The 25,374-nt window shown below is 41.0% G+C and overlaps 1 protein-coding gene across 5 annotated transcripts in view; it reads right to left on the reverse strand.

The window, feature by feature from the left end:
- Window positions 1-920: 920 nt before the first annotated feature.
- MELK (maternal embryonic leucine zipper kinase) overlaps window positions 921-25,374 on the reverse strand; it is a 44,584-nt gene continuing 20,130 nt past the window's right edge. For all 5 annotated transcript variants that reach the window (XM_070742271.1, XM_070742272.1, XM_070742273.1 and 2 more), the window contains exons 8-18: window positions 22,776-22,874; window positions 19,225-19,293; window positions 17,577-17,675; window positions 15,082-15,168; window positions 10,664-10,801; window positions 9,648-9,779; window positions 7,030-7,240; window positions 4,737-4,824; window positions 2,567-2,735; window positions 1,537-1,640; window positions 921-1,213 (exon numbers count right to left, since the gene is read on the reverse strand). In XM_070742271.1, coding sequence (XP_070598372.1) covers window positions 1,036-1,213; window positions 1,537-1,640; window positions 2,567-2,735; window positions 4,737-4,824; window positions 7,030-7,240; window positions 9,648-9,779; window positions 10,664-10,801; window positions 15,082-15,168; window positions 17,577-17,675; window positions 19,225-19,293; window positions 22,776-22,874 — 1,374 coding nt within the window. In that variant the 3' untranslated portion in view covers window positions 921-1,035. The remainder of the gene's footprint in view (window positions 1,214-1,536; window positions 1,641-2,566; window positions 2,736-4,736; window positions 4,825-7,029; window positions 7,241-9,647; window positions 9,780-10,663; window positions 10,802-15,081; window positions 15,169-17,576; window positions 17,676-19,224; window positions 19,294-22,775; window positions 22,875-25,374) is intronic.

Genomic DNA, 25,374 nt, shown 5'->3' on the forward strand with positions numbered 1-25,374 from the left:
CCCAACCAGAATTATGGAAACGAACTTCCAGTTGGGCCGTTGCAGGAGTAGGCTCCACTTACTTTCGCCACCAGTTCGCATTGTGATGTTTTGCGTGCGCAAGTATAACAAGCTTGCATCAACTCATGCAATTCTGGTTCCGTGCATGCTCAGCAACTATAATCAGCACCCAAAAAACAACCGAGCTGATCAGCTCTTCTTTGGGCAAAGGAATAAAGGTAAGTATAAACCCAGGGGTGAGTGGGAGAGCCCCTTTTCAAGCAGCAGCAGAGGAAAAAACCTCCAAACAGTAAAAAATTTGCATTTTTTTTTTAAAGATGGCAGCGTCCATGGACTGGCATCAACCAAACCGGATCTGTGACGCCATTGTGACATCACTAACAGATCGCTACTGGTTCCGGCGAACTGGTCCTAAATGGGAGGAATCCACCCCAGGGCCATTTCTTGCCGTCCCCCCAGGTTCATGAGGCTTTCCTGAAGCCCGGGGAGAGTAAAAATGGCCAAAAGGGAGGCCAAAAATCAGCTGTCCAGCGTATGCATGCACACTGGAGATGACATAGGGCAGGGGTAGGCAAAGTTGGCTCTTCTATGACTTGTGGACTTCAACTTCCAGAATTCCTAAGCCAATCATGCTACCTCAGGAATTCTGGGAGTTGAAGTCCACAAGTCATACATAGAAGAGCCATCTTTGCCTACCTTGACATAGGGCAACAGCACACCTCCCCTCAAATATGGCTCCACGCGCCACCTGTGGCACATGCGCCATAGGTTCACCATTGTGATTTAGTCTCTTGGAGTTCCTGCCCCTCTGATTGTTTCCTAGGCAGCATTTCTTCCTCTCGATCGCCAAGGTCATCCACAGAGAGAGAGAAATCACATCAATCACATCAATGCATAAAAAGGACAAAGTGAAAGACAAAGACATGGCAGGCCACATTTATTGACAAAAGCATTTCGATTTAAAACAAAATACACTTAACGGGTTAAAATGGGATAGATAAAAACTGTCTGTATATTCATAATAAACTAGGAGGTCTAAAACTTGCAGCTCGACAGGATGTCTTCCACTAGTCTTTTGTAGACCCAGGCATCGCCCTTCAACCGTTGCCTTCTAATGCCCATGACTTCAGGTTTGCTTAGCTGGCAAATCTCCAATTCAAACTGCATTGTCACTTTGCCATAGTCTGACTGCGTCTGACACTTCAGTTTATACCTGGGTAAAACAAAAAGAAGCAAAAGTGAAAGCTACTCACCATAAAATCTTTTTTTTTAAAAAGAACTCTTGAGTTTTTATTTTCGGGAAGATTTAATGATTCAACTCTCTTGAAAAAAACCTATAAACATCACTAAGACACAAGAAAGCCATAACTGATTGTTTCTATCTGCCATACACAAGACAAAGCGAGCAGCTTCAGACCTGGAATGCTGATATTTCAGGCAATATTTCTTTTCTGAAAAATCCGACATGAAGCATAAGCAATCTCCAACAAGCTATCACCATCATGGGCAGAACTCAAGAATATTTACCCTACTTACCCTTTCTGTACATATTCAACTTGTTTTTTGGGAAGGACAGCAATTATTTCCTGTAGCAACTCATCTGGATTTATTAAGTTCGTCAATGTCACATTGTAGTGAGCCTACAAGAAAAAAGTATTTAACAAAGAAAAGGATTATTTCCCAGAGCAAGATATTCTGTCACTTTACATATACATATGGGTTCTTATGCGCTGAATATTGAGATCAAACTAACTCGGAAAATCCTTCCGAGATAACATGCCTGCATTTAAATTAGGAACCTGAAAATATAAATGCATTTGAATTGGATCAAATTAAAAAAAAATCTATTGAGACCAGCAATCTGTTTCCATAGTGCCAGGTAAATGCCCCTTAGAAGCCAACTTAACAGGATAAAATCAAAATAGAGTATTAGGAATACTGGGGTATTATACTGGAATATATTGGGGTATACTGCTTTTTGTATGCGAGGCAATAAACAATTATCCCTAACTTTGTTGAGAAGCCAGATCATTTCCTGCATTCTTTCAGGAGGTGAAAATAAAAATAATAATAATAAAAAATAAGCAAGCACAACACATTTGACCTTAAATCAGCATTTTGTACTCCAAATTCTGCCTTTCAGCAATGAAAACGCTTAAAGCTACCGTCTGCATGAAAAACAGTTATTTTCGGTTAGAGGCATCTTGGGAAAACCTTTGGAAAACAAGGCAACTTTGCCCTGTGTATTATATGCAGAGTATGCTTAATCCGTTATCTGGCAGTTACTCCAAGCCTGCAATTCTGCAAAGGTTGGGATCAAGGATCAAATGTCCTTCAAGCTAGCTAACCTAAGATACAAGAAACCATTTGATTGTATTTCTTAAAGATTGTGTGTCAGCAGTGAGATGGGTCTTATGGGTCTTAATATGAGATAAAACGGCTCATTTCTCTTGAAGAGCCGGTTTCATATTTGGGGATCTGCAGCCAAAACAAGGATTGGGTATCAATTGTTTCCCTTGATCCCTACAATCCATTCCACCTGAATTAGTCTGACTGCCGAACATACCTTTAACTTCCTCGGGCCTTCTTTAGCGGAACCTTTCCTTTTACTAGGGGTAAGCATTGTGATCATTTTATCCAAGCCCCTTTCAAGGCTCCCAAACATTTTGGCTCCTTTTCTTTTTTGGCCACTTTCCAGGTGCATCTGATTTAACTCCAGCTCCACTGAATGGCACCTGTCATAAGGAGAGACAGCACACAGGTGAGTAGATTTAAGGCTGCTCACTTCACCTAGAGCAGTGGTTCTCAACCTTCCTAAAGCCGTGACCCTTTAACACAGTTCCTCATGTTGTGGTGACCCCCACCCATAAAATAATAAAATTATTATAACTCAGGGATGACAGGGTGTTCCGGGGGAAAGCATTTTTAATTCCCTGATATTTCCCTGACATTTTCCTGTAATTTGCAATCTAGTTAAGGCGTGGTCGTAGATGACGTCATACCAAATGGCTAAGCCATGGAGAAATATCGGTAGCTGAGGAAGCAAAGCATTGCCACAGTTATGCTCATTTTTGCTTGACTCTGCCAGGCAGCACGATCTGTTTTTTAAACATGATTTTCCCCTGACTTTTAAACATTTTAATGCAATTTGGTCCCCCCCCCCCCGATTTATTCCTTTTTTTTTTCATGAATTCCCTGATAATTCCCTGACTTCCCTGTTTTCCAGGTTTGCTGGACACCCTGCACCCTGGTTCATTTCCTCCTGCGCTGTGTGGTTGTGCCTTACGGCCGTGCGTGCACTTTGCACACACACACATGCACAGTGCTGAATTTTTAAAAACAAAATGTAAAACAAAAGGCAAAAACAAGATTGTGATGCATGCTTGGTGCCGGAAATTTGGCTTCTGCGCATACTCAAAAGTTCCCATGGTACAGGGTTGGGGTTTTTTTTGTAGTAGTCTATTTATATGTGGGTGGACCCACCTGGAGACAGATAGAGGAGCGATGTCTCTGTTCCTAAAACCATCGGAAATATGTGTTTTCGGAAGGTTTTAGGCAACCACTGTAAAAGTTTAAGTTTAAGTTTAAGTTTAATCAGATTTGTATGCCGCCCCTCTCCGCAGACTCGGGGCGGCTCACAGCAACAGCAACACAATGTACAACAAATCCAATATTTAAATTAATTTTAAAAACCCCACAAGTTAAAACCAATCATACACACTAGCGTACCATACATAAATTTTATAAGCCTAGGGAGAAGGAACATGTCAATTCCCCCATGCCTGACAACAGAGGTGGGTTTTAAGGAGCTTACGAAAGGCTAGGAGGGTGGGGGCAACTCTGATATCTGGGGGGAGTTGGTTCCAAAGGGTCGGGGCCGCCACAGAGAAGGCTCTTCCCCTAGGCCCCGCCAACCGACATTGTTTAGTTGACGGGACCCGGAGAAGGCCAACTCTGTGGGACCTAACTGGTCGCTGTTCGATCCCTAAAGCAGTGGTTCTCAACTTTTCTAATACACTTCCTCATGTTGTGGTGACCCCCAATCATAGGTCTAGCGCCAATTCTCCCAACAGAGCACTAAGCTGATTGGCAGGAATGTCAGAGGGACACCCCCACTGTAAATTCCTGATTGGTCGGATTGTAAAAATCTGTTCCAAGGCGCCAGAATAGAAACTTTAGTTCCTAACATCATGGGAATTTTGTCTTTTCCACTGGTCTTAGGCAACCCCCGTGAAATGGTCATTTGACCCCCAGGTTGAGAACCACTGCCCTAAAGGATTGCGACCCACAGGTTGAGAACTACAGACCTAGAGCAACAAGGGATCTTCCATTTCTGTTTCAACAGCAGGAAGTGGAAGGAGGAAAAAATTAACCCCCCCCCAGAAAGAAAGAAAGAAAGAAAGAAAGAAAGAAAGAAAGAAAGAAGGAAAGAAAGAAAGTGGGGGGAAAGGAGGGCTTGCTGCACAATAGTCATTTGAGATTTTGGGAGAGAACTATATATGTGCTCCAATTCTCTGGAGGCACAAAAGTGAATTTTAATTATGGAAAATAGGAATGTATCCAAGACTGCTGAAGTGTGTAATGTTTTTAAAGAAAGGCCCACAGCCTTTTAATATTTGTTGGTAAATGTAAGAAAGGATTTAAACAGGTTTAACGCAGCCAGCACTGATACATGGCAAAAAGCACTTTTCTTACCAATATAAGGATTAAGACTGGAATAACTGCTGGACATTTACCTTCTCTCGGGGCTAATGACGCCGGCTGTCAGCTCATCTGCTTTAATAGGAGTATTTACTGGCATTGGTTGGGCGGCTGGATTTTTCTCTGCGAGAAGAATCATTCAGGTTTGAATCAGTAAGTTTAGAAAGATAAATACTTCTTCTTATACCCATGCTGAAGTTAGCTTTAAGTTAACAAAGAACACTTGACCTTTGATTAGTGGTCTTAGAAAAAAAAAGAATAAAGATATAAGTTAAAAATTAACTACATGAAAAAATGGAAGGGAAGGGAGGGAAGACATGACCAGGTGAAATCTGGTTTGAAAAGAGGGTTAAAGAACCTATTTTGCACTTTTTACAAGAAAGCAAAGTTGAAATAAATACCGTGTTTTCCTGAAAATAAGATCTAACCAGAAAATAAGCCCTAGCCTGATTTTTAGCGTGCTAATAAATAAGTCCCAGTTAAGGTTGTCATTACCTGGAGTGGGGCATTTGTGGGTAGAAATGGCCAGCACGAGAGAGGAGGGCGAGGGGGCCGACAACATGTGGCAGCAACCACAGCCTGCGCAGCAAAGGTGAGTACTTGCCCAAGAAGCAGCTGGAGACAGAGGTTAGATGGAGGCATGCAATCTGGACGTGCTGCTCAGGGAAGCCAAGAAGGGTTGGAGAGAGCGGTTGGAGAAAGCGGACCACCAGGAGATGGAGGCAGATCATGTGGGGGGAAGGCACGTGATCTGGTGTCCCACGGGAAAGCCAAGAGTTGGTGGAGCAGGTGGCTGGCTGCGGGAGTCTCGTTTTTGCATGCCTCGGCTTGCTTGCAGCCCATGCAGACTTTTAGGATTGCCCGCATTTCCTGCCCCCATGCATCTCCCCTGGAACCTCTGTCTCCGTCTGCTGGTTAGAAAGATAATCAACTCATATGTGCTGCGCAGGCTATGCAGCCCCAGAGTATGTTGACCGAGGAGCTGGCAGGCTGCCTCTTGTACGTGCTGGGAATGGTGGGGTGGGGCACCCAGGAAGATTGATCACTCTGATATTGAAATCGTGTTTCCCTGAAAATAAACCTTATGCATCTTTTGGATACATACATACATTGCTCAAAAATATAAAGGGAACACTCAAAGAACACATCCTAGATCTGAATGAATGAAATATTCTCATTGAATACTTTGTTCTGAACAAAGTTGAATGTGCACAACAGCATGTGAAATTGATTGTCGATCAGTGTTGCTTCCTAAGTGGACAGGTTAATTTCACCGAAATTTGATTTACTTGGAGTTATTTGTGCTGTTTAAGTGTTCCCTTTATTTCTTTGAGCAGTGTGTATGTATATGTATATGTAAATGTACAGTGGTACCTCTACTTAAGAACGCCTCTACTTAAGAACTTTTCTAGATAAGAACAGGATGTTCAAGATTTTTTTGCCTCTTCTTTAGAACCATTTTCTACTTAAGAACCCGAGCCTGGAAAAATTTCCCAGGAAATTTGAGAGCGGCACGAAGGCCTGCCCAGTTTCCTGCCATTCCCCCTTTAATCCCAGCCATTTTGGGCTTTTCTGGGCTGTCAGAGGAGCCTTTCTGTGGTGCTTAAGGAGGTTTTGGCAGTCCAGAGCGAACAAAGCATTTCCCTTTCTCTGGGCACTTGGAGAGGGAATAAACCTCTGCCAGCACCCAGAGAAAAGAAATGCTCCCTTCGCTGTGGGCAGCAACTGTCCTCCTCCTCTTCTTCTTCCTCCTCCTCAAATTCCGAGCTTTCATTTTTTCCCTAATGGGTTTGCACACATTATTTGCTTTTACATTGATTCCTATGGGAAAAATTGCTTCTACTTACAAACTTTTCTACTTAAGAACCTGGTCACAGAATGAATTAAGTTCTTAAGTAGAGGTACCCCTGTATATATATATAGATATAGATATATAAATCTATAGTAGTCTTACTTTTCATTATCAGCAAAATTATGTGTGATATATATATATATATATACATATACATATATATATATATATATAAATATAAGAGGTGGGTTCCTATCGGTGCACCTTGCTGCAGTAGTTTGGTAGTGGCCCGCTGATTGCGCAATTTGCAGATGACATCTCCAGTGTTGTCTTTCTTTGTGCGGCACCATTTTTTAAAACTAAATTTTGGTGAGTTTTTTTGCTTCTTGGTATGTGCAGAAGCAAAATCTTGTGAGGGGACGATCACACATACGTGACATGTTGCATAGCCTGTAGCTTGTTCTCAAGTCCATACTCCATGCAGCCAGTTCAAAGTTTCTCATTTCAAATCCATTCTCTATAGTTACAAATCATACCTTCGAGTGGATCAGCATGATTGGAAGATGTCAGCACTTGTTTGTCAGTCATGGCCCAAGTAGGTATCTTGGGTGGAGGAAACGCGAAGGGTTCTGCCTGGGCAGCTGTAGCACCAGCGTTCTCTTTGTTGGCATGTTTCTTTGATGCTCTTCTCTTGGGCATAGAAAGTAATGGCGAACTTAACTCTCCCGTATCCTGGAACATTAGGTTCTTAAAATAAATAAAAATATATATATTTAGACAAGGGGTTTCCAATTTTATGTGAGCTTTTATCTATTTTATCTATCCACCATTATACCCATCATAAATACCAGATACCGGGGGAGCCTATTTATGAATTGGACAAGTTCAAGTACCAGTTAAAATAGTTCCAGTTTTAAATCTGTAGGTTGCTGTGTCATTTCTTCTAACCATGTTTTAATTTTCATCCAATAATTTCTTGCTTCTGGGCATGTCCACCACATATAGAAACATAGAAGACTGACGGCAGAAAAAGACCTCATGGTCCATCTAGTCTGCCCTTATACTATTTCTTGTATTTTATCTTGGGATGGATATATGTTTATCCCAGGCATGTTTAAATTCAGTTACTGTGGATTTACCAACCACGTCTGCTGGAAGTTTGTTCCAAGGATCTACTACTCTTTCAGTGAAATAATATTTCCTTACTTTGCTTTTGATCTTTCCCCCAACTAACTTCAGATTGTGTCCCCTTGTTCTTGTGTTCACTTTCCTATTAAAAACACTTCTCTCCTGAACCTTATTTAACCCTTTAACATATTTAAATGTTTTGATCATGTCCCCCTTTTCCTTCTGTCCTCTATACAGATTGAGTTCATTAAGTCTTTCCTGATACGTTTTATGCATATATGATAATGTGGTCTAGGTAAACTGATGACATTTCCAACATTTTGCAGATTTATCTTTAAAAAGTTTTGTCAGTTTTTCAGGTGATATATCTATAAAACATTTTATATTGATTTTCCTTATATGCTGTGGACATTGTTAATTTGTAGTTCCTTTCCATAACTGCTGCCATTTGTCTAACTCAATTGAATGACCAATTATTTTTTGCCTAAGCTATCATTGTTTCTTTTAATGATGTATTTGTCTGTTCTTGTGAGTATCTTACCCAGTTATGTCATTTCAAAATAAAAAGCATATAGTTTAACATCTTTTTCATATTTTGTTCGTATTTGCATATGAGCATACCAGTCTAAATCAATCCCATTCTTTTATTTATTTCCCTTTCAATTCCCCCTTGTCCGTTAAAATATCTTTATATCTAAGAATGTTACTAATATTAATCATATTTGGATGTATTAATATTTCCATTGTTGATAACCATACTGGTATTTTCAAATAATATTTATCTCTAATTTTCTCCCATACTGGTAGTAGTGCATTTCTTACACAATGTCTTTCAAAATAAGTGTACATCTTGCTTCTGCCATTCCATAAAAAGGCATGCCATCCCAATTGTAAATCATGACCTTCCAATGTTAATAGTCTTATATTTCTAAATTCAATCTATTCTCTCATCCAAGTCAACGTTGCTATCATTGATGGGAAAGATTGCGATAATATAGATGAACATACTACTAAGAATATTATTTTTATTTCAGACGATACAGATAAAACTAGGAAAGACATATTTTGATCATCTTGATAAAATAGTAAGGAAATGTATATGCTAAGGGGAAAAAAGCAAGAATAAACATAAAATTTTTACAAGATGTAAGACTACGAGAAGGAATTTGACTACTGAATTGGGAGCTATATTACCAGATTTATTTATTTTTTTGTGCACTGAAGGTGTCACTGGTATTTGGTGACAGACCAGCCCCACAATTTGCTGACATTTAACAACACGTTGCTAAGAGCTCTGAAGAAACAAATGTAGTTCATCACCTTTATTTCCATTATCTAATTAGCTCTTGTACCATGTTAAGCAGCTTATCCCAATAATATTCTACAATATGCATCTATATATTTTTCTTTGATCTTCCTAAAAGAAAATTCAGTGTACTTTACAGCTGTCCTCCTTTTCAGAGGCTGAATAGATGATACCTATTTCTCCTGACTTGAGATGCCCTTTACAGAAGGCTGCCACTAACCATCTGTCAATCTATGAGTGTGTCTAGTTCAATATTTTCCAGGGTTACAAACACATTTCTCTTGTTGGGAGAAGCCAAGAATTTGATCTCTGATTTTTCTCATGGAAATCGGGTCCCACCCACCTAAATCCTTGCTGTTACCCCTGAAGCTGGGATATGTCAAGCAATATAATTGTTTACCATGGTGTAGTGGCCAGGGTTGTTGAACCAGAAGTGGGAAATCCCATGTCCTAAAATATAGCCTCAGCTATAGACATACCTTGGACCACTTTCTCCATTTCAACTGATGCTACATTTCAACTGCACAGGATTGTTATGGGGAAAATATGTATACTTCCTTGAGTTCCCAAGAAAGGCAGGATATAAGTAAAATCAATATAAAATACCTACACGCAGAAGCAATTTTATAAAAAGCAAAGATTCAAGTAGATTATGTTCTCTAAAGAGTATAAACCAAAAGGTAGACATGGCTTAAATAAATTAGAATAAAAGGTCAATACCTGCTTAGGCCTGGGTGTATTTCCTAACATAAGCTGACCTTCATCAAAAGATGCCAGAAATTCCATGGAGCCAAAGACATAGGGAAGTTCTTTATTGTCTGGACAATCTTCATAGCTCAGGGCTTTTTTTATCTGTACAAAAGAATTGTTTCAGAAGTAATGTATAGAAAGCCACAAATCTACCACTGTCTATGATTCTGAAGGTTTCTTGGCACAATAATCCAGCCTGGCACTTTGACTTTCCTATAGTTAAAGAAAAAGCTTTAAGTGCAATACACTTGAAATACTTATTTTGTTAACAAGGATTCTATATTTTATTCTTATCCATTTCTCATCAAATCCCATTTTTATATACTACAAATTGATCACTGATGAAATATAAGGAAGGACTGTGAAGTGAGATCTTCGCCATGTACAGAAAGAATTGCAACACCCATTTCTTTTAAAACAAAAAAAAAACCCTTGGGTAATGGTTGTACAACTAGAAAGGAACAATGCTATCAAATGGTTTGATATTTTGACCTTGCCAAGATTTAAAACAGAGAGCCAATTTGGTATAGTGGTTAAGGCAGTGCGCAGAAATCAGGAGACCATGAGTTCTACTCTTGCCTAAAGCACAAACTCATCTGGGTGAACTTGGGCTATTCTCTCTCAGCCCTAGGAAACAAGCAAGGACAAACTACCTCTGAATTTTTTCCCCAAATGCAAAGAGTTGTCCCAGCACTTATAAGGAATCAATAATGGCTCAAAGCACGGAGGGGGGGGGGGAGAGAGAGAGAAAGAGAAAGAGAAAAAAAAAAGAGAGAGAGAGACTTAAAACAGCTACAGTGGCATTTGGAGCCTTCTACAGCTAGATTTGCTAAGCCATGACTTAAACCGAATATGTGGCAGACTGAGTGGTTCAAAATTCAGAGCATTAGCAAGCCACATTGCAAACACTGGAGCCCCCCCCCCCCCTCCGATAGTTATTATTGGAATACCAGCAAAAGAGATAGTAATAAAAATAGGTAACATACTTTTCCTTTTCCTTCTTTGGATGATGTGATGCTCATACATTCTCCTGCCAGAGAAGGAATTCTCAGGCGAACAGGTTTACCCCGAGTCTTCTTGTATTGAAGCAAAAGGTATGTTGCAGATACATTATCATATTTCCACTAATAAAGAAACATACATTCTGGTTAATTGTTTCTAGGGGGAAAAACAATTTACCCCAAATTCCCTTGCATTTCAGAATTTTAAGCCTTTTTCAGTTAAATGCATGCCACCGGTCATCACTCTTCCTTGAAAAGACAGACAGCAACCCGGCTTGTGAGAAAAATGCCTCACACTTCAAACATTCTGTAGTAACTCCTCTCCCCCCCTTACCAGAAAGAGACATTCAGAATTTGAATCTGTGACCTGCCTCAAAAGCCAAGGTCGATTTATTACTCTGCAGTCTTTCAGTTAAATTACAGAATAATTTTATAGAATTTCTTACCTCCAATGTTGGCCCTTTAGAGCAGTGATTTTCAACCTTTTTTGAGCCACGGCACATTTTTTAATTTTACAAAATCCTGGGGCACATTGGGGGGGGGGAAGATTTGGACAAAAAATGTTTCTCTTTTTCCTCCCTTTCACTCTATTTCTCTTTCCCTCCCTCTTTCTCTCCCTTCTTTTTTCTCTCTCTCCATCCCTCTTTCTTTCTCCCTTCCTTCCTCTCTTTTTTGCTCTCTTTCTCCCTCCCTCCCTCTATGTCTTTCTCTCTCCCACCTTCCCTCCCTCCCTCTCTCTTTCTCTCTCTCTTGCTTTTTTCTCTCTTGCTTTCTTTCTTTCTCTCTTGCTTTTTTCTCTCTTGCTTTCTTTCTTTCTCTCTCTTGCTTTCTTTCTTTCTCTCTTTCTTTCTCTCTCTCTCTCTCTTGCTTTTTTCTCTCTCTCTTTCTCTCTCTCTTGTTTTCTTTTTCTCTCTCTCGTTCTTTCTCTTTCTGTCTCTTGCTTTCTTTCTGTCTCTTGCTTTCTTTCTCTCTCTCTCTTTCTCTCTTGTTTTCTTTCTCTCTCTGAGCTTCGCGGCACACCTGACCATGTCTCACGGCACACTAGTGTGCCGCGGCACACTGGTTGAAAAACACTGCTTTAGAGACAGGTTTACTCATTTAAGATATTTAGCGGAATTAAAACTCCCATTAATTCCACTCCTACCTTATGATCACAAAATCTGTGAGATTCATGCCTTACCTCTAGCCTCTTTAGTTTTAACTTCATAATTGTAAAACAGCCTTTTTTTCCCCAAGTCAATCTGCCATGAAATATGCAAATTCTTACCATGAAATAAGCAGCTGATTGCCATGAAGAGTGAGGCCTGAGAGCAGTTAAGAATGTAGGTTTGCCTGATTTTCCAAAGGGATGTGAAATTTAGTGCCCGCATACCAGTGATGATGTACACAGACCAATATATTTACAAAAAATTCAACAAGAAAAATACAGACTATTCTCAACAATGGGATCACTATCTGGGAAAAGGCGTACCCACCACTATTATCCATTTCTACTAATATAGATGCAAAAGACTCCTGGGGGTATTCTAGGAAAGTCTAAAGAGTGCCCTTAATATCCTCTCTAAGCTAAGAAGCCTGACTAGCATCTCAAATGAACAGGCGGCCTCTAACCAGAATCTTCTGCAGAAACGCAGTATTTTATTACAAGAGAAATGGAAAGCATTTTTAAAAGGCAAAAGGGTTTGAAACAGTACAACTTAATTCAGTATTGATAAACATGTGTGTGCACGCTCTGTGAGTTTCAAATCAGAAGCGTTGTAATACCCAAGCCATTATTTTACAGACTCTTCTCTCTCAAACAACTCTTTACCTCGCAGAATTAATAACTACTATTGTGTATGTTGCTTTAGGGGAGCAGAATCTTGAATCTTGGGATTGTCAATTGGACCAAAAATAAAAAACAAAACTAAAATCCAGATAGTATTGAGGAAAGAGAAGCCTTACAATTATCTCTTGACCATACATTGTCGAGACATGAGACCCAGCCCCATCAAAAACAAAAACAAACTTCATATACAATTAAAATTTAGCAGAACCTTCAGCACTGTTTTAAGTTTTGGACACTAAAGCCAACACTCCTGGCTGAGGAAAATAAATAGAACAGTCCAGGCCATGGGTTTTGGGAGGAGGGGGTGGGGGAGAAAAACCAGCCGTAAAAGAGAATTGCAAAAGAAAAGACAATGCTGTAGGCGGACCACAAGATGGTGCTGACTACAAATAAAAAAAAATAGTTCATTATAAAGATCTTTGAGTGGGATTTTACATTATTATTTCAAGTCACAGAGAAGCGGAATTTTCGTTTGATGCATAAGGCCAAAGCTCATACAATTATTGAACTTGAACAGAGAAATGATAGGAGACTTTTAGAGTACAAACAAATACCAAAACAAATTCCTTTTCCTTTCCTCCAGAAGTCCTACCTCAAGCAATTTACTTCCAATTCAATCTTCTTGGATTCCTCTCCCCCCCCCCTCTTAAATTCCAAACTTTAATCTGAGACTCCTGTAAGCAATGATAATCTCCTCTTACTCTAACTTTGGTCCAGCAATCACCGTCTTGCTTTTTCCAAACCAAAATGGAGGAAGGGGCTGGGACCTACGAAACCGCCTGCTACCGCACAAATCCACAGAGTTGGCCTTCTCCAGGTCCTGTCGACTAAACAATGTCGTTTGGCGGGCCCCAGGGGAAGAGCCTTCTCTGTGGCGGCCCCGGCCCTCTGGAATCAACTCCCCCCGGAGATTAAAACTGCCCCCACCCTCCTTGTCTTTCGTAAGCTACTCAAGACCCATCTATACCGCCAGGCATGGGGGAGTTGAGACACCTTTTCCCCAGGCTCTTTATATTTTATGTTTGGTATGTATGCGTTGTTTGGTTTTTAAATATGATAGGGTTTTATATGCTTCTTTTTTAATATTAGATTTGTTTCGCTGTAATATTGTTTTTATTATTGTTGTGAGCCGTCCCGAGTATTCGGAGAGGGGCGGCATACAAATCTAATAAATTATTATTATTATTATTATTATATGCATGAAGGAGTACCTATCTACTTTATGAAAACATGGATTCTATGTCTGTACCTGTCTGGACTATAAACTGGCCATATGTGAATGCCTGGTCCACAGCCTGGCATTCATAACAGGTTGTACCAAACCAGCTTGGCCATGATTGGTTCAAATTGCAATGTTCTAGTTCAGGTAAAAAGCTGTTGGGTTTACAGATGGATGATGGCAACCTGCTCTACATGAGGCTGCCCTTGAGAACCATTTGGAAGCAATGCTGGTTCATAATGCAGCACATTTGGGTGGTTATGGGCTCAGTTACTTTGCCCACCTGACACAGTAACTGCTTCAATTGTTAAGCTAATTAGTTTGAGTGTAATTGAAAATTCAGGTTTGCCTTTAAAGTTACATGTATCTTAGTTCCTGGATATCTTTAAGATTGCCTACAGAATTTTCCCTTCCACTGAGATAATTGAAGGGCATGATATAGCTTCCACCTCTGAGAGACGTCTATCACCAGAATTCTAAGGGTGAGCTTGGTTGGTGGTGGCTCTGCCACCTCTAGAATAGCCTACCCCCCTTTCTATCAGGATTTCAAAGGGCAACAATAATCTGGGTTTCCATGGGGGATGAAACCGAATTGTGATGTTCCTTCCAAGGGAGGTGAGCCTGAATATATGAAGAAAAAGACCACAGTATTTATAAACATGTTTCTCTGCTGTTATAACCAGAATGGCACTGTGTGGCTTAATAGATGTTGGTTTTTGGATGACAGATTTGGTTGCTGTGTCTACACAGTTAATATAGGGGCTGTAAACTACTTGGAGTGGGGCTGCTGGGCCTAGGAACTTAAATGAATAATATTAAACACATACAAAAGAACAGAAGCAGAATAGACACTGGACTAGAAGCTGTTCGTGAAAGAAGACTTTAATCTCAATTGCTTAAATTTCTGATTTAAGTCTTTAGCTTTCTGATCTGTTGATGCAAAGAATGCAATCTGAAATGGACACCAAACTTTCCTCCCAGTTGCTATGTCCAGTAAATGGGTATTTAACAGCTGACATTAGAGCAGGGCTTTCAAATTCCTGGCTCATGGATCATGCCTGGTTTAGCCAAAGGTGGTGGTGGTGAGTCCTGATACACCAATTGATGCAGCCCTGACACTGTGAGTTTGACACTCCTAACACAGAGGATCCCCAAACAAGTTTCCAAGGATACTCTTTGAAATCGTAAGTTTTGAGGATGGGAAGTCAGTCTACATGGACTGAAAATACAACAAATATATTTACAAGTTTAAATGAAAGTCAAAATATGTTAGCTGAAAATATGAAACTGTACCTACATGAACAAATGCATTTTACTCCCCTAGACTCTCCAATAATTATTAAAAACAAACATTACCTCTGAAATCACATCTGCCATTTTTGGTCTGCTACATTTATGAAACACAGAAAGTTCTGTTATGCAATCTTCATCAAGGCACCCAAGCTGGGAGGGAAAACATTTATATCTTACAATTAATATTTTAAAATATAAAAGCTTTTTTTTTTTTTAATGACACCGGTTTTGCCAGAAACCAGGCCATGCAAACAAGCAAAGCCCCATCCACAGGCTGCAGGCAGCATGTAAAACCATTCCCCCTCCTGTCTGCAGGAAAAAAACCTCTCTTTACAGAACCACTTCCTAATACCAAGGGGTGAAATACAGCAGATTATGGAGAACTGTTAGTGGAATTTTTGAGTAGTGGTGGTGGAAATTTTTATTAGTTCAGAGAACTGGCAAACATCACCTCTGTCTGGCCACAAAGTGGGGAAAGAATGGAGATTTTGCAGTATCCTTCCCCTGCCATGCTTACGTCTTAGCCGTGCCTAAACCATGCCCACAGAACCGATGGGGGGGGGGGGAATGGATTTCACCACTGCCTGGTACTCAAAAGATTTGGGGAAAAGATACACAGTAGGATAATTTTAAATGGCATATCCAAATGGCTTTCCCCACAGCTTTCTGAGGGCCTTCTTAAAATCTGTGCTTACTGACCAGGATAATGTGTGATCAGAACAGATAATGGTGGCCAAACAGTCTATGCTGCTATATAAGGCACTTTCCTATGTCTTCATAGAATCGGGGCCATGGAAATGTTCATTGGAAAAACATTTCTTTTGACAACTGCCCAGTTTGATTGATATTGAATAGCTTTAAAATTACATTAAATAGTCTGGTAGTAGATGTAAAAGAAAGCTATACAAGACAGAGTGGCTGTGGGTCTTGCCTCCCAAGGACAATTCCATCTGTCCGTCCATCACCCTGGGGGGAGAATCATTGACCCCCTCAGAGAGGGTTCGCAACTTGGGCGTCCTCCTCGATCGACAGCTCACATTAGAAAAACACCTTTCAGCTGTGGCGAGGGGGGCGTTTGCCCAGGTTCGCCTGGTGCATCAGTTGCGACCCTATCTGGACCGGGAGTCACTGCTCAGAGTCACTCATGCCCTCATCACCTTGAGGCTCGACTACTGTAACGCTCTCTACATGGGGCTACCTTTGAAAAGTGTTCGGAAACTTCAGATCGTGCAGAATGCAGCTGCGAGAGCAATCATGGGCTTCCCTAAATATGCCCATGTCACACCAACACTCCGCAGTCTGCATTGGTTGCCGATCAGTTTCCGGTCACAATTCAAAGTGTTGGTTATGACCTATAAAGCCCTTCATGGCACCGGACCAGATTACCTCAGGGACCGCCTTCTGCCGCATGAATCCCAGCGGCCAGTTAGGTCCCACAGAGTGGGTCTTCTCCGGGTCCCGTCAACTAAACAATGCCGCTTAGCAGGACCCAGGAGAAGAGCCTTCTCTGTGGCGGCCCCGGCCCTCTGGAACCAACTCCCCCCAGAGATTAGAATTGCCCCCACCCTCCTTGCCTTTCATAAGCTATTTAACACCAACCTCTGCCGCCAGGCATGGGGGAATTAAGACTTTTTTCTCCCCCTAGGCCGTTACAACTGTATACATGGTATGTTTGTATGTATGTTTGGTTTTTATATATTAAGGGGTTTTAATTTGCTTTTAGTATTGGATTTTATTGTATATTTTCATGATTGTTGTTAGCCGCCCCGAGTTTTCGGAGAGGGGCGGCATATAAATCCAATAAAACTTGAAACTTGAACTTGAAACTATAGCTGAAATCAATACTTCCCAAAATCTGAGGGTCACATACATTTTGACAGATTGCTATAAGACCTGGTAGAATAACGATTTCTCTTGATTTTGTCCTAAAAACTCCAGAGGTACAAGATTGCTCAGCAGAGAATTTTCAATACATTAATTCAATACATTAATAGGTTAGGTCCCACAGAGTTGGCCTTCTCCAGGTCCTGTCAACTAAACAATGTCGTTTGGCGGGACCCAGGGGAAGAGCCTTCTCTGTGGCGGCCCCAACCCTCTGGAACCAACTCCCCCCAGATATCAGAGTTGCCCCCACCCTCCTTGCCTTTCGTAAGCTCCTTAAAACCCACCTCTGTCGTCAGGCATGGGGGAATTGAGATATTCCCTTCCCCCTAGGCTTATAAAATTTATGCATGGTGTGTCTGTATGTATGATTGGTTTCTTAAATTGGGGTTTTTTACATTACTTTTAATATTAGATTTGTTCATATTGTCTTTTTACTGTTGTTAGCCGCCCCGAGTCTACGGAGAGGGGCGGCATACAAATTAATTAATTAATTAATTAAATAAATAAATAAATAATTCAACATTCAATAAAATACATTATTGAGAATGTTTTCAGCTCTTAATCTAACAATTTTTAGTATGTTTCCTTTGCAATTAGTGATTAAACTATTCACTAATTGCATCATTTTAGGTTCTCCTCGATATGCTTTCATTAACATAAGTTAATTATCTCACCGGATATTTACTTTGCCACAGGACAGCAAAGGAATAGCCCTGCATGAGCCAGGGATGATTTAAAAGATGCTTCACCATAATCCGTTTCTTTGGGTCCACCTAGTGGGTCAAGAAAAGAAACACAACTTAAAATATATTCACCTCATACATATACAGACACTCCTTGAGTTACAACAGTTCGTTTAGTGACCGTTTGAAGTCACGACGCTGGAAAAAGTGACCATTTTTCGCCTTTATGACATTTGGATGTTTGACATTTGACTCATGTTTATGACGGTTGCAGTGTCCCAGGATCAATGTGACCATCTTTTGCTTTCTTCTGAAAAGCAAAATCAAAGGGGAAAGCCCGATTCACTTAACAACCAAAGCCAGGTTAAATTTAACAACTGCAGTGATTCACTTAACCCAGTGTTTCCCAACCTTGGCAACTTGAAGATATTTGGACTTCAACTCCCAGAATTCCTCAGCCAGCGAATGCTGGCTGGGGAATTCTGGGAGTTGAAGTCCAGATATCTTCAAGTTGCCAAGGTTATGAAACACTGACTTAACCACCTAGCAAGAAAAGTCGTAAAACGGGGCAAAACTCACTTAACAAGTTTCTCACTTAGCAACATACATTCTGGGCTCAACTGTGGTCATAACTCAATGACTATAGGAAGTAGAAAAAGATATCAGAGAACCTAAGAGAAGTCAGTGCTGTTAAGAACAGCATCCATTGTTTTTCAGGCATTTTAGCACTTATTCGTGAGGTCACTGAATGGTTTTGCCCTTCAAAGTAAATTATTCTACCTGAGTTAGTTGAACAACTGAACAGGAAACAGGCCTACTTGTTATGGCCCGCTAGCAGAGCTTGCAGCAGACAGTGAAGAGGTTGTGGAGGAACATGGGCCAGTCATGGAGTCTGGGGAAGGCTCTGATGAGTGCTCTGCATCGGAGGCAGAGGTGGGGCCAGGGCTGTCCGACAGTTGTCAGCTACCTTCGGAGTGGAAGATAAGTGGGGCAGAAGAACAGCTGGAGCCAATTCCTGATGTGCGCATGTGCAACGCTGTCAGAAGGGAACAACTAAAGAACAAGGGTCGACTCACAAGTAAAGGTACAAGTGGATGCTGAATGGCCCCTCCCATAGGGAATAAATAGGAGCAAAAGGAGAGTGGTGTTTGGAGGAAAAAATTAGTTTGGAGGAGTAAATCAGTCTGAAGATTTGCATATCTGAGTTTGTGCTTCACAGAGACTTCTTGTCAAGCATTTCATTGTCCAGCATTGCACCTGGAAACAATTGGCCTGGCAATTATCCAAGGACTGATAAGGTCTGTTGTTGCAATTCACCCTTGAAAGGTTTTTTGCCCAGATTTTTCTGTATGTGAATGTTAGGAATTGACATTAGCCAAATAAAAAGGGTATTTTGGGGGACAAAAGAGTCTATTTTGTGATTTTGTTAAGCCTAAGTCAGAACATTACTGACTTTTAGCTACAGCAGTGTAATAGAACGTCCATATTCAAAGGCAGAATACCTCAATATTAGCTGTAGATTTACAGAATAATGGAAGGGGATCATTGTAAACAAGTTGTCAGAAGTGGAGTGGGAAGAGTTGAACTAAGTATGGACATCTTGGAATGTTTGTGACATTTTCTTGTGTCTGAGGCTTACCTGCAACATCTGTTGCAGAAGCAGGATACTACCAGGTGAAAGCCATTTGGGGACATCGTATTTCCCCCTCTATAGGAAAAAAAAGACATTACAGTTGAATGAACTTTTCTTCCAATTTGAAGTCATTCACAAATTCACAAGCATCCCCTTTATCTCTTCATCAACATCATTTAAACATGTTAATACTGAGTGCAATTGGGCAGACGCACACTTAATGGAAATTAATTATGACTTATTTTCATTTTGTTGACATTTCTCACTTATCTACTATAAATAAGATAAAGAGCATTTACCAAAACCAATACAATCCCTGTCTGAGTTCAATTCACTTGATAACTATTAGAAATCTACTAATATTACAACCTACGATTAACTTTCACTAACAAAAACAACAAATATAATCCACCTAAGTCGTCACAATCCAAACGCCTGCTTCCTTGCAGGTACTACTTCTCTCTCTATCTCTCTTTTCTTTCTTTCTTCTCTCTTTCTTTCTCCCTTTTCTCCCTATTTACCCCTTCGCTTTTTACATTACTGTTGGATTATCAAATATTACAGCTATAAGATTATTCAAATAAAAATTCTAAATACGAAATATTTACATATGGACAAATACTTGGAATGTGTATACAACAATATATATAAGCTGTGATATAACAATACTGTTTACCCCACTCCCACTTCTCTTTTCTGTACTCCCATCCCCTTTTCCCCGTTTTACTCCTTTTTGTATAAACCAATAAAGTATACAGTGATCCCTCGATTATCGCGAGGGTTCCGTTCCCAGACCCCTCGCGATAATCGATTTTTCGCAATGTAGGGTTGCGGAAGTAAAAACACCATCTGCGCATGCGCGCCCTTTTTTTTCATGGCCGGGCATGCGCAGATGGTGGAGTTTGCGTGGGCGGCGGGGGGCAGATCCAGGGAAGGTTCCTTCGTCCGCCTAGCAGCTGATCTGCTCGGCAGCGCAGCAGCAGGAAGAGCCGAAGATCCGGGTTTCCCCTTTCCGTGGGCAGCGGGGAAACCCGGATCTTCGGCTCCTCCTGCTGCTGCGCTGCCGAGCAGATCAGCTGCTAGGCGGACGAAGGAACCTTCCCTGGGTCTTCCCCAGCCGCCCACGGAAAGGGGAAACCCGGATCTTCGGCTCCCCCCAGCTGAGTCCTGAAGCCAAACGCGGAAGTTCGCCTTTGGCGTTTGGCTTCAGGACTCATCTGTGAAGCGGCGCGGCTGTTTTAAAAGGTGGCAGCCGGCCTGGGGGGCTTCCTAGCACCCCCCCGAGCCCCCAACCCGGGCTCGGGGGGGTGCTAGGAAGCCCCCCAGGCCGGCTGCCACCTTTTAAAACAGCCGCGCCGCTTCACAGATGAGTCCTGAAGCCAAACGCGGAAGTGGTTTTTTTTTAATTAATATTTTTTTTAAAATCGCGATATAGCGTTTCACGAAGATCGAGATCGCGAAACTCGAGGGATCACTGTATATATATTTATTTTTTTTAAAGATAAAGAGCATTTGGCCCATAATAAGATTTGAAAACCCCCTGTCTGACACCTCAACCTCAGAAAAGAAATAATTGACGAACACTCTTTTAAGTCCTAGGTGAACAAGCAATATTTTTTCCTTGATTGCCATACCATCTCCCCCAGTAGCTAGTTTGCTAATGAGAATCTCAGAGAGCATTTTGTCAAATAAAGATATCATATTTGTATTGCATTTCCTAAAGCAAGAGAAAAAAAAGATGCCCAGTTAAACAATGGAAATAATGCTGGTTTCTAATTATTACTGTATTGTTTTCAAGCAATATTTATCCATCATTTTGTGGTCTGCACTCTAAAATCATAAAAATGACATAGAAATCAAGTCTTAGGCAGGGGAGGGGGGAAGAGGGACGTAGGAAGAGAAAAATCCTAAGCCTTCTATGTATTACAAATGACTCTGGGAGAGAACTGGAGACTATCTACATGCACAGCATGTGATCTGCCTGCTGAAGGGGCTTATTGAGAAACAACAAGAAAAATACCCGGGATAATAAATTACCACCTATACATGATTACACTGGCTAAAACTGTTCGGCTGAAGCTGAGGCTACCAGCTAAAGTGTTTAGGCAACTGTGCATAGGGGAATCACAGGATGTGTAGAAAATTAAGAGAAATGAAAGGCATACGAATTGAACCCAGTCACGGTTGCTTCGTTTTTAAAGTGATTGAATGTGAATGCCATTCAGCATCTTTCCTCTAAAAGAAATGATCCCGACTGAAATTCAGTGTGCTACCCAATCTAATGCCTTTTAATACTGAGTTCTGACCCTTTTTCCCCCCAGATGTCTTTGATTCCTAGAGGCAACTAAGAGCTAGGGAAAGAAACAGGTTAAAAAAAACCCGCAGGGTCTCGAAATAACCAGGTTTTCCACTCTACGGGAGGCTAGCACCCTTCATTTCATTCCTTTATCTTCCCATTTCTCGATATCGCCCTGAAAAGGCAAGACGTATTACAAGGGGGGAAAATGGAATTACACACCAGGACAGGGTGCAAGAGAAGAAACTGTCCAAAGCAAATTGGATTATGTGGGCGTTTATAACTCTACCACTCACCGGGAGGAAAGAGATCATTTGAAAATAGCATTACTGTTTTGGGAGTAGTAAGAAAACACTAGCATTTCAGCTGTAATATGATTCCAGCTTTTATATTATAGAGCAGTGATGGCGAACCTTTTTTGGCTCAGATGCCAAAAGTGCCCACATGCCCTTCCCCTGTGCATGCGCCTCCCCCACTGCCCCCTTGCACAGATCTCACTGAAGCCTCCGTCCTGAAGCCTGGGGATGGCAAAAAACAGCCCAGTGGGGAGTTCAGAAATGAATTTCCCGTTCGCCTGTTGGGCCATTTTTTGCTGTCCCCAGGTTTCAGGAGGCTTCCTTAAAGCCTGGGGGGAGAGAAAATGGCTGAAAAGGCCAAAAATCAGCTGGTGAATGCATGCATGCGCTGGTGAGCTGACATAGGGGAACACCTCGCGTGTCCTCAGATATGGCTCTGCATGCCACCTATGTTGCATGTGCCATAGGTTTGCCATCACTGCTATAGACGACCCCGACCCTCTGGAACCAGCTCCCCCCTGAGATTAGAACTGCCCCCACCCTCCTTGCCTTTTGTAAACTCCTTAAAACCCACCTCTGCCGTCAGGCATGGGGGAACTGAGATAACTTCCCCAGGCCTATATTGTTTATGTATGGTATGTTGTGTGCATGTTTTTTAAATTATGGGTTTTTAGTTTTAATTATTAGATTTGTATTGTACATTGTTTTTCTATTACTGTTGTGAGCCGCCCCGAGTCTACGGAGAGGGGCGGCATACAAATTTAATAGATTAGATAGATAGATAGATAGATAGATAGATAGATAGATAGATAGATAGATAGAGTTTGCAATCTTACTGTTTTAAAGACCAGCCAAGTAATAAGATGCCCAGAATCCTCCTTTTGGGAACAGGCCTCTCACACAGTAACTGCATAAAAGTCCCTCTTTAAACAGAGAGGCCTGGATCTTGAAAATGGGATACGTACCACAATTTTCCTATAGAGTGCCATCATGTTATCATCATCGTACGGTAGAAATCCACAAAGGAGAGCATATAGAAGGACACCCATGCTCCAGATATCTGCCTGGGATGATTTAAAAAAAAAAGATCGAGTGATTAAAAACGAAAGCACATCCCATTGTTGGGAAACAAGTTTCAAGTCACTTTCAACCAAGAACACGGAAACACAAACTAGCTAAAATCTTGTGATGCTTAATGGGCTGCCAAACCATCAAGATTCAACAATTCTGTGCACGATATTTAAGATGTCGAGCATGTCACCCCAAGGAACCAGAAGACTATATATGTAGTCCTCGAGTTACAACCATAATTGAGCCCTAAAAATGTTATGAGGCTAAGTGAAACATTTGTTAAGTGAGTTTGCCCCATTTTATGACCCCATTTGTCAAGTCAATCTGGCTTCCCCGTTGACACTGAAACAGTCATAAGTACGAACCACTTGCCAAGCAGCTGAATTTTGTCCATGTGACTGTGGGGATGCTGCAAAGTTTGTAAGTGTGAAAAACCGACATGTCACTTTTTTCAGACCTGCCGGCAAAGCCAGGTCTTCAAGGCTTTCGGAAGGCCAGTAGGGTGGGAATTTTTTTTAGCAGAAGAAAATTTCTCTTTTCCAGTCAATGGAAGAAAACAGAGCTTTTTAACCTCAGGTCCTTTTAGACCTGAAACGATTTTTTAGACCTGAAACGATTTTTGAGACCCTGTAAAAATATTTCCCTGCATATCTGAAACTTGAAATTCCATGACTTTGTCTCATTTGAGGGGTTCTTTCTAAGGGTGGTGGGTTTTTTGCCGGGGGAGGGGGGGTGTTTAGTTTTTGCTGGGCAAAAAAAGTTACACTTGTTACCCTCAGGGTCCTTTTAGATCCAGAGTATAAAAAGGTTGGTTCTAGCTACTGGAATGGTTTTTGTGAATACTTTTTCTGCTACTATACTAATTTGAACATTTCTGAACACAATGATATGAAAACTGAAATGGAAAAATTAATGCTTATTTGTTTATTTTGCTCATAAAAGCCCCTCCCCTGTTTTTGTGAAATTTTGTTCATTTTCATCTAGATTAGGCTGCAAAGTCTGACTTTTTTTACCATCTTTGGCATTGGAAAACTAAATTGAACATTTCTGAACGTAATGAAATGAAAACTGAAATGAAAAAAAGGATGCTTATTTGTTTATTTTGCTCAGAAAAGGACTCCCCCCCCCCCACGGCTGTGTGCAATTATTTCACTTTATATATATGTAACGCTTCCAATTTAAAAAAAATTCAACACCCTTGCCCTTTGCATACTAATTTGAACATTTCTGAACATAATGAAATGAAAAAGATGATGCTTGTTTATTTTGCTCAGAAAAGGGCCTCCCCCACCCCACGGCTTTGTGCAATTATTTCACTTTATATATAGATTGGCCTGCCATTTCCAAACTTTTTGACCATCTTTGGCAATTATTTCACTTTCTATATAGATTAGGCTTATACTTGAGTATAAGATGAGCAACATTTTGCTATGGGAACCGCAGCTCCGGTAGCAAAACTAGGCTTATACTCAAGTAGGCTTATACTCAAGTATAAAACCATATGGTCTTATACTCGAAAATAAACAAATAAGCATAAATTTTTCCATTTCAATTTTCATTTCATTATGTTGAGAAATGTTCAAATTAGTATACAAAGGCCAACGGTATTCAAAATTTTTTAAACTGGCAGTGGTACATATATATAAAGTGAAATAATTGCACACAGCCGTCGGGGGGTAGGCCCATTTCTGAGCAAAATTAACAAATAAGCATAATTTTTTTCATTTCAATTTTCATTTCATTATGTTCAGAAATGTTCAAATGAACATTTGAATTGAAATTGAAATGAAAAATATTGATGCAAAAAGGTCATAAAACTGAGCACGGCTTCTTTTAACAATTGCTTTGCTTAGCACTTGTTCCCAATTGCAGTCATAAGTCAAGGACCACCTGTATAGAATCTTTGAAGAAGAGAAGACAGGGAGAAAAGCTGAAGCATTAATAGGGTGACCAGTAACCAAAGAAAAAATATATACAGCGGTACCTCGTTTCTCGAACGCCTTGGTTTTCGTACATTTTGGATACCGAACAAAATTTTCTGCAAAAATTTGCTTCAGTATCCAAACAAAAATTCGGATACTGAACAGAAAATTTTGTTTACTATCCGAAATGTGCGACCAGGGCAACTTTGCAAACCAGCTGCCACAAGATCTGAGGGGACAGGGTGAGAGGGAATGGGAGTCGGGATCTGACACGCCCCTCCTGGCCGCCCTCTTAACAGCCTCCCAGTTTCTACCATCTAACTGCTCCAAGCTGCAGGACGGGTAGGGCTGGCTGCAATACCGGCAGCTTCAGGGGGCTCCTTTCCTCAGCGGTTCAGTTCGTTACCTCCAGGCAGCTGCCCCAACTTTTTCTTTCCCGGGAGCGGCGGCTCCAGCGGCTTCCCTTCATCACGTGACGTTCCTGACGCCGCTGCTGCTCCTCGAAGGGAAGCCGCCGGAGCCGCCACCACCGGGAAAGAAAAAGTTGGGGCAGCTGCCTGGAGGTAATGAA

The sequence above is a fragment of the Erythrolamprus reginae genome, chromosome 2 (assembly GCF_031021105.1).
Source record: "Erythrolamprus reginae isolate rEryReg1 chromosome 2, rEryReg1.hap1, whole genome shotgun sequence".
NCBI lineage: Eukaryota > Metazoa > Chordata > Lepidosauria > Squamata > Dipsadidae > Erythrolamprus > Erythrolamprus reginae.